This window comes from Mustela putorius, unplaced genomic scaffold (assembly GCF_011764305.1).
Source record: "Mustela putorius furo isolate JIRA1106 unplaced genomic scaffold, ASM1176430v1.1 tig00000487_pilon_pilon_pilon, whole genome shotgun sequence".
Classification (NCBI taxonomy): Eukaryota; Metazoa; Chordata; class Mammalia; order Carnivora; family Mustelidae; genus Mustela; species Mustela putorius.
The window spans coordinates 9501729-9509876 of record NW_025421399.1 but is presented as its reverse complement, the minus strand read 5'-3'; the positions used below and the strand labels follow the sequence as shown (position 1 = coordinate 9509876).

Below are 8148 nucleotides of genomic sequence, written 5' to 3'. Positions count from 1 at the left end.
CAAGAATGAGTATGTCCCCTTACAGGCTAACTATACATTCAAGTACAGACACAAGAATGATAATGGTACACACACTACTTCAAATGTTAATAACCACTCACCAGCCTAAGGCTGACATGGCCTCGATGGGACTTGAAAAAAACCATAAAGTCCAACCTGTTTAAAATGTTCAGGTGTAGACCTCTACTTTAGTTTCTAGTATAAACCTTTGAAGCCCTAACCTCGTACCATAAGATAATGGGTAAGGATCATACCATCCGCCTCACTTGGACTGTGGAGACTTATCCATACCCGCTCCTGTGCAATCCCCATCCTCATGCTTTACTAGGCTGAAAGGGCAGGCTGCACCCTATCAATGGAAGAAAATCAGTCCTTAGAGGGAAGCGGCACACCCTGTGCGGATCCGACGGACGGAAGCCAACATGCGGAAATGACGGGAAAGCGACATAAAGTGACACAGGACGAAGTCAAACTTCCAACTGGAAAACACCCATGCAAACTTTCTGTGCTTGATTCCTTCAATTAAACTAAAAGCAATAAAAAGGTAACAGAGCGACTTTCTCTAGATTTATTGGGGAGTTTGTTACAAATGTTTGACTGAGTTTTACAGGCATGATTTCATGGATTCAAACAAGAAATTCAGAGTTAACACTGATCTTTAGCCTTCTTATTACACAGACAGAAATAACATTGCTACAAATTGCAAAGGAGAGAAACTTGTTCCAAATGGCTTGGTTTGGGGTTTTGTCTAAATGGATCATTACATAATGAAAGCACCAATTTGAGGCCTTCTCCACTAGTGATTTGAATTTCAGAACATAACAGAACAGGACTGGGATAACTTCATTCTTCACATAAATAAGGCATAACCGGATATGTGTACTAAGGCTGAAAATACATTTTTGTCAAAAGCATAAATACAAGTACTCGGGTCCACACTGCAAGTTCAGATTTACTCATTCTCTCTTACACAAAAATGGCAGGGGCGTACAATTTCCGTTGCATCAGAATCACTACTTCTCATCATCTCTGGTATTGACATACTCTTACTTCCTTCTACTTGAAACCAATCACTGCCACCAGCTGAAAAAGGATTTCCCTAAACAACCTCAACTTGAGAGGTTCACCAGCGGAGCTTCCCAGCCTAGGTCGCGCCGGTGCAACTTCCAAGAAAACAGAACAGACACGGGTGGTCGTGGCCGCCCCCCCCACCCTCGGCTGCTCTCCAGCTACCCAGTGCCTCTGCCACCCAGTAACACTGGAGGGAAGACCTCAATGTCATACGCTGGTTGGCAGAAAGCAACGATTCGGGTTACCAAAAACACAATATTTAAGTGGCAGACTCAAGACTTCCATGATGTGGATCCTCAGAAAACGTTTGGCAAAACCTTTTCCCTATGAAAATCAGGGCCCAAATTCATGGCATTCTTTGATTTGTAAGGCAACTGTGTATATTATACATTTCTTTGAGGCCAGTGAGGGCACTTTTGTGACATTTCTTAAGAATTCAACAAGAAGACATTTGAATTGAGGAACACAATGTAATAGAGAATTAGGCACATTTTATTCCAAATCATGACCTTGATTAAGATTTAAAAAAGCAAAAAGACCGAACAACTTTAAGCCACTTTTTTTAGAGATGAGGGGAAACTAGCGTGGTGAAAGCCATGAGCACCTTTTTAATTTGGTTCACTACGTTCCATCTCCTTCTTCATACAGTGGTATTTCAAAAGGATCTAGTTTTCATAATACAGGTATTAAGACTCCTTCAAATGGTTTTAAAATACAGTCCATAAAAACATGTGAGCTACAGCCTTCAGACTGAGCCTCATACCTCCACTGTCTAAATAAGCCTGCCATTAAGGAGAAGTAACCTGCTGCCTCAAAGTATGGTCTAAAGTTTATTTTAAAAGAACGTTGAGACATCCCAAACATCAGGAAGGAGAATCACAAACACCCAGAATAATGCCTTACCTATCTGCTGTTTTGACATGCCTTGGTGGTCGAAAGGGACAACTTGGTGACTGCTGCTGTCAGGCAGTGTTTACGGTTCGTATCACAGATCTTAAACACAACTCAAGTAAGACTAAGTTTCCTTTTTGTACTGGGAACTTGAGCCTTCACTGGAGTGCAATGGTTTGAGTCATTCAATTAAACTAGTTGTGCAATCCGTGCGCAGAAAGTCCAAATGTTACTGTGCACGCATTCCGATATCCACGAGCACTGATGTTACTCTAATTTGTGAATTTAAACACTGTATTCTTTTTGGCAAGAAGCACTGGATGTAGAAGTATTCAAACACGCGTGAGCTTTATACTATGAAGACTTGCTTTAGGCTGCTGGGCTATAGGTCTGTAGCTCGTGCACGACCAAGGCATGGACACACTGAAAGTTATTATGGATAAAATGATGGTGGAACTTCAAATGCAAGAAAAGTCAGGAACGGTTAAGAACAATCCCTGGTTAGTTCCCTGGAAAGCCCTACTCTCGCACTAGACACCAGACAGACCAAGAGCCACGGCCTTGGAAAGGCTGCGTGATCCGTAGTGTTGACCAATCTTTCAAGGACTTTCTAGCCAGCAGAATACCTGAGAACGCAGCTCTACAGTAAAGTGACAGACATCACAGTCTTAATCCCAATTTCCAGAAAAAGGAGAAAAGCTGCCCAATCTTCCCAACTGGCACGAAGCTGGGGGGTTTGCCTCTCTAGGCCCGGTCTCACACCACACCCAACCTAGCAGGCACTATTCTAGCACTGCAAACGAGCCCCTCTGATGAGTCCATCACCACCGTATCTGTCCTCAAGGGTACACATTCATCTCGTATGTGCAGAGGAGAGGTCAAATGTAACCATCTTTCGGTGTGAACTAAAAAAATCACTACTTGTTCTTAGAAGTATCTTCAAGACATTCAAAATGTACCTCAATAAAGTTAGAATTTCATTAGCAATAATGATAGAAACACGTATCTTTTAGAGACACATGAACAGGAATCTCAAATCATGCCTTCTTGAGTCATTTGACAGGAAAATACTGCCCTTGGCAAGCTCCAAATAAACAAAAACTCCTATGAACGCCACAGTCGGAGTTGATGGGAACAGACGGGAGAACAGCAGAAGGATGTCTGTGATGGAACAACAGTGCTTCTCTGCAGCGAGGACCTGGAGGCCCCGAGACAGGATGAACAAGTCCGCGCGTAAAGCACGTAAGGTCCTGGAAGGGGTATGTTTTATTCAGAAAGCTCTGTTATTAACTGATTTGTGATTTTTATAGTTGCAGCTATGGCCAGAATGCCTCACATGTGGCACATTTATGACATGAAATTTAAATATGAAAAGGGCACATTGTATTCAACTCATTCCTCTGCATCAAACACTCTGCAGGGCACTGGCTCTCCTCTGGCTCCCCTCCCCCTGCCCTGTACCATTTGTGAAACTCCACGAGCATCAGACTAGGAATCCTTATGTAAACTGTAAAACACCAAGAACATTACCTTCAGAAACCACAGAAATTTTCAAACTAATCAACTGTCGCTATATAAGCAATTAAAAAAAACACGAAGGCTAAATCTGTGTACAGCTACAGAATGCCAGTCCTTAGGTCGAACCTTTTTCCGACAGCCCTTCCAAACAAGGTCACCCTAGAGCTAGGCACGAGGATTGCTGCCGGGCGCAGGGCAGATAAAGGGGGTCTTGCTTTTTTGGGAACTGAATGTCCTTAACCTCATACCAATAAGGCTTCGAGGACACCTTCGGAACTTGGCACTACAGAATTCAGCTGGAGAAGTGGGAGAAGCTGGAGCCCGAACTCTCCCCAGTCAGAGGCTTGGCAGGAAGCACAAACCCCTCCGAGGGAAGCCACAGTGAAACAGATCAAAGGCTGCACGTCAACAGGTTTCGGCGATGTGTTACTCAGCAGCTTTCGGCCACAAACCCGAGTCCGCGGGAGGGGGACTAAGATTTCCAAGAAGTCAAACTTAGGATCCAGATTCTTCTAATTCCTGTTGTAAACTGCTATTTTAGAAAAACAAAACGAACAGAAAACAATCAAAGGACAGAAGGTATGACACGGCCAGTCTTTCTGTACGTCACTGCAGCATGAGCTGCTTGAGGTTGTCGTGAAGAATGGTATCCTTCACGTCGCGGAAGACGAGGCGGATGTTCTCCGTGTTGATGGCGGTGGTGAAGTGGTGGTACAAAGGCTTCTGCTGCTGGTCCCGGCGTTTGTTCCGGAAACACTCCACCAGGAATTTTTGGACGTCTCTTAAGCAGTGGGGATCCCCTTCGAATTCTAAGAAGTAGTCTTTGATGCTCACAATTTGCACCTTCTCCTCAAGCAAATCTGTCTTGTTTAAGAAGAGAATTATGGAGACATTGCTGAAAACCCGGTTGTTGACGATTGTTTCAAAAATGTTCAGAGATTCTGTGAGGCGATTGGTCAGTCGGTCTTCCATCAGCACCTGGTCAAACTCACTTGAGGAAACAAGGAAAAGTATTGACGTGACGCTGTCGAAGCACTCAAACCACCGTTTTCTCTCTGATCTTTGACCACCCACATCAACCATTTTGAAAGGAACATTTTTAATTTCAAAGTCGTACTCATGAATGCCTTTGGTGGGTCTTCTGGCAAGCAGGATATCTTGTTGTGAGGGAATGTAATCCTGGAAAAGAAGAAAAACTGCTTTATACTCAGTAACCCAGGAGTAAGTAAAGTTTCTACTGAACTAACTGGTTGAGGGAATGGATACACAAACAAACCGATCTTTTTATTTATTTATTTTTTAAAAAGATGTTACTTATTTATTTGAAAGAGAGAGCGCATCAGCACAAGCAGAGGGCAGGGGAGAGGGACAAGGAGACTCCCTGCTGAGCAGAGAGCCTGGGAGCAGACGCAGATGTAATGAAGGCTTGGTCCCAGGACCCCGAGATCAGAGAGCATGACCTGAGCCGAGTCAGACGCTTAACTGTCTGAGCCACCCGACGCCCCACAAACTCGTCTTTTTAGTGGCTTCTCCTGGCTGCGTTAAAGCATTGGTACTATTATTCTCGTTACAGACCGTCCAGATTGATTACATTGTTAGGGAAGGAAGACTGGTTCAACATTCTCTGTTTCTCACTCCGGCAGTGTCTGCAGACCGAAGTCTCACCGAGCAGGTGGCCCCTCGCCCCGGCCACCGCCGCGCAGCCACCGCCGCTCAGCAACCCGCCCTCCGCTCCGGCCCGGGACCTTCCTGCTCACTTGCCCGCCCGCTGCTTGCCTCTCTGCGAAAAGCAGGGAGCGCTGAGATGCCAGATCCTAAGGGTCACCTCCCAGTGCAAGGTTCTGCCTACCTCTCTGTAGCTCATTCTAAACGCTCCCCGCCCGTGCCCCACCTTCACCACCAAGAACTCCCACGACAGTCACTCCACGGCATCACCACGGCCACACCACACGCATGGCCAAGGCACTGACTTGACTTCGGGGCGCCGCCCAGGTTTGCTTCCAGCGTCCAGCCCAAGCGGCTATGCTCCTGCCCTCTCCCTGTGACACAAGTAGTCACTCTGCCTGTGCCTCGGCCCGTGAAGCAAAGGTGGCCGCACCAGGCCGACCTGCCTCAGAGGGACAGCTTATGCAAAGAACCCTTCTCTGTGCACGGGACCAGTCAGCTCCGAGACCTTGGACAGACAGAAGCTGCCAGCCTCACGAGTCAGCGGCTCTCCTGGACAGCGGACTTCCGGATGCAGTATAACTGGTTCTTTCTTCCCAGGCTAGTGTTTTTCCAGAACGTTGACTTAGCTCTTGGGCAATACTGAATGGGAGAACTTTTTAATGCTCGTCGTCAAGGTCAAAATACATATTTTTTCCTAATTGAGGCAAGATTTTAAAACAATGCTGATTATAATAATGCTGTACCTTATGCTTTTCCAAATAGTGTGATATAATTTTGAAATTTCAGTACAACGTGATTATTCATCTCCTCAAAATCGTGCAATGGAGTTAGAATTAAAAAAAAAAAAAAGGAGGCAGTTCTCAGTTACCTGAAATCCACAACCACTTATTATATAACACTAGGGCTTCATAAAACATGTTAGGTTTCCAGGTTCCCTTTTAGCTTTTGTTCACATACTTAACTAGTTTACCTAGAATCAGCACACCCACACAATTTTTACCTACCCCTAATTTTTTGTTTAACATTTCATCATGGACTGTTACACATGCTGATGTAGTTGTATTTCACTTCAAAGGAGTGTAAATAAATACGCCAAATGAGTGAATGTACTGTACTTTACATAAACATTCCCTGACTAGTGTTCACTAAGGTCGTTTCTAATATTTTACTTTAGTAAATATTCTGCAATTAAAATTCTCATACACATACTCCCCCCGCCCCCCCGGACTCTTTCCTGAGACGAAATAACCAGGAATAAGATCATGAGGTCAAATGTTACGAACATTTTGATGACCCTGGACACTTAGAGCCCAACTGCTTTCCAGAAACGCTGTGCATACATGTGCCAGCTGCTGTGGAAACATGCCAGCCCTGGGTTGTTGTTTTTTAATTTTCTAATTCCAAAAATTACAAGTTCTAACTGCCTCACTTCGAGGCTAACAATCTGGTTAGGAAGCTGAAAGCTAATGCCTACGCAGCCCCCAAACCAGGACAATGTCATCAAGTGCTAACTGGTGTGGCAGAACACCAGCGATTCGAGAACTGAATTCTGGAGCCAGCACTTCACAGACTAGCTGTGTGACCCTGGCTGAGTCACTTCATCCTGCTGTGTCTCCACTTCCTGATTTGTGAAATGCAGACAATAACGTTCACTGGCCCTCACATCAAGGGCGTTGTGAGTTCAATAGGGGAAGTGCTTGGGCACCGGCCCAGGCACACGGTGTACGCGCCATGTGGTCTCGCGTGCGGTCGTGTCTCCCGCCAGCCACTCCCCTCCGCCCCACTCCTACATCGTAACCTCAGAACTTACGGGGAGCTTCCTCACTGCATCCAATCTGAACTCTGCTGACTGGCTTTCATGACCCGCTTTACTCCTTGTCTTCTGGAACTAGCAGACTCTGCTCTACACTGTCCAGGCTTACCTCAGAGCCTCTTGTCAGGACTTGCCCAAAGCTGCACGTCTTGGTACCACTCCATGACCATTCACTTGCACAGTCGTGCAAGTACAATGAACAATGCGTCCAGACCCAAGCTACTGCCTTCTAGAAATTGGTTTTCATATATTAGAGCCAAGAACATCAAAGGTCCTCTGTCAGACAGATATGCCTGCTAACATTAAACCCACCCCGCTGTCCCCCACCTTGGTGGGCCGCATCTCCTCTCTCCGAGTCTAAATCCACCTCACCCTTCAGACAGTTCGGATCCCCGTTCTTACGGGCTAGCTCCAGCTCCCGGGGGCAGAGCATCTCTTCCCCTTCTATGGACAAACACTGTCTTTACTGTCTAGCACTTAATCGTCCTCTGCTTATTTTATGTATGGCACAGTTTTGTCTCGACTAGAATGAGTTCCTTAAAAACAGGGATCAAAGAACCAAACAGCTATCAAGCCTTTACTACTACACGTGAGGCTCTATTCTGAAGACCTTAGTGAACGCCAGGGACTGAACTCTGTCCCCCACAAGTTCATATGCTGGAGCCCTAACCCCAAAGTGACTGTATTTTGGGAAAAGTCTTTTATAGGACATGACTCAGGTGAAATGAGGTCAGAGGGTTCTAAGAAGACAGTTTTGGCGGTCTTGTAAGAGCAAGAGATCTCTGTGTATGTGCTGAGCCAGAGCCCCGTGAAGAAGCCCCAGAGAGGAGGCCGCAGTCTGCACGCCAGGAGCAAAGTCCTCCCCCGAAAACGACCATGCCAGCACCTCCACTTTAGACTTCCAACCTCTGGAACCGTGAGAAGTCAAGGTCTGCTGTCGGAGCCACCCCGTCTGTGGTGTTTTGTCATGGCAGCCCGAGCAGACCAAGACCTGGGGTTTACTCCACGTCATCACCCCATAACCCGATGCGCTCTCTCACTACGCCCAGGACACGAAGAAATGAGGCGCAGGAATGCCCGTGGTGACACAGGGCCGGTCTGTGAGGGAACCGGCCTCGGGATCCAGGTGGTCCGGCTGCAGAGCCCACGCTGCCGACCCCTGCGCTGTTCTCCTGCCCAGAGGGTCA

The 8148-nt window shown here is 46.4% G+C and overlaps 1 protein-coding gene across 1 annotated transcript in view; it reads right to left on the bottom strand.

Annotated features, from left to right (window-relative positions):
* Positions 1–554: 554 nt before the first annotated feature.
* GNA13 (G protein subunit alpha 13) overlaps positions 555–8148 on the bottom strand; it is a 39742-nt gene continuing 32148 nt past the window's right edge. Inside the window, exon 4 of the mRNA XM_045080938.1 lies at positions 555–4659. Within this exon, the coding sequence (XP_044936873.1) occupies positions 4087–4659 (573 nt within the window). The 3' untranslated portion in view covers positions 555–4086. The remainder of the gene's footprint in view (positions 4660–8148) is intronic.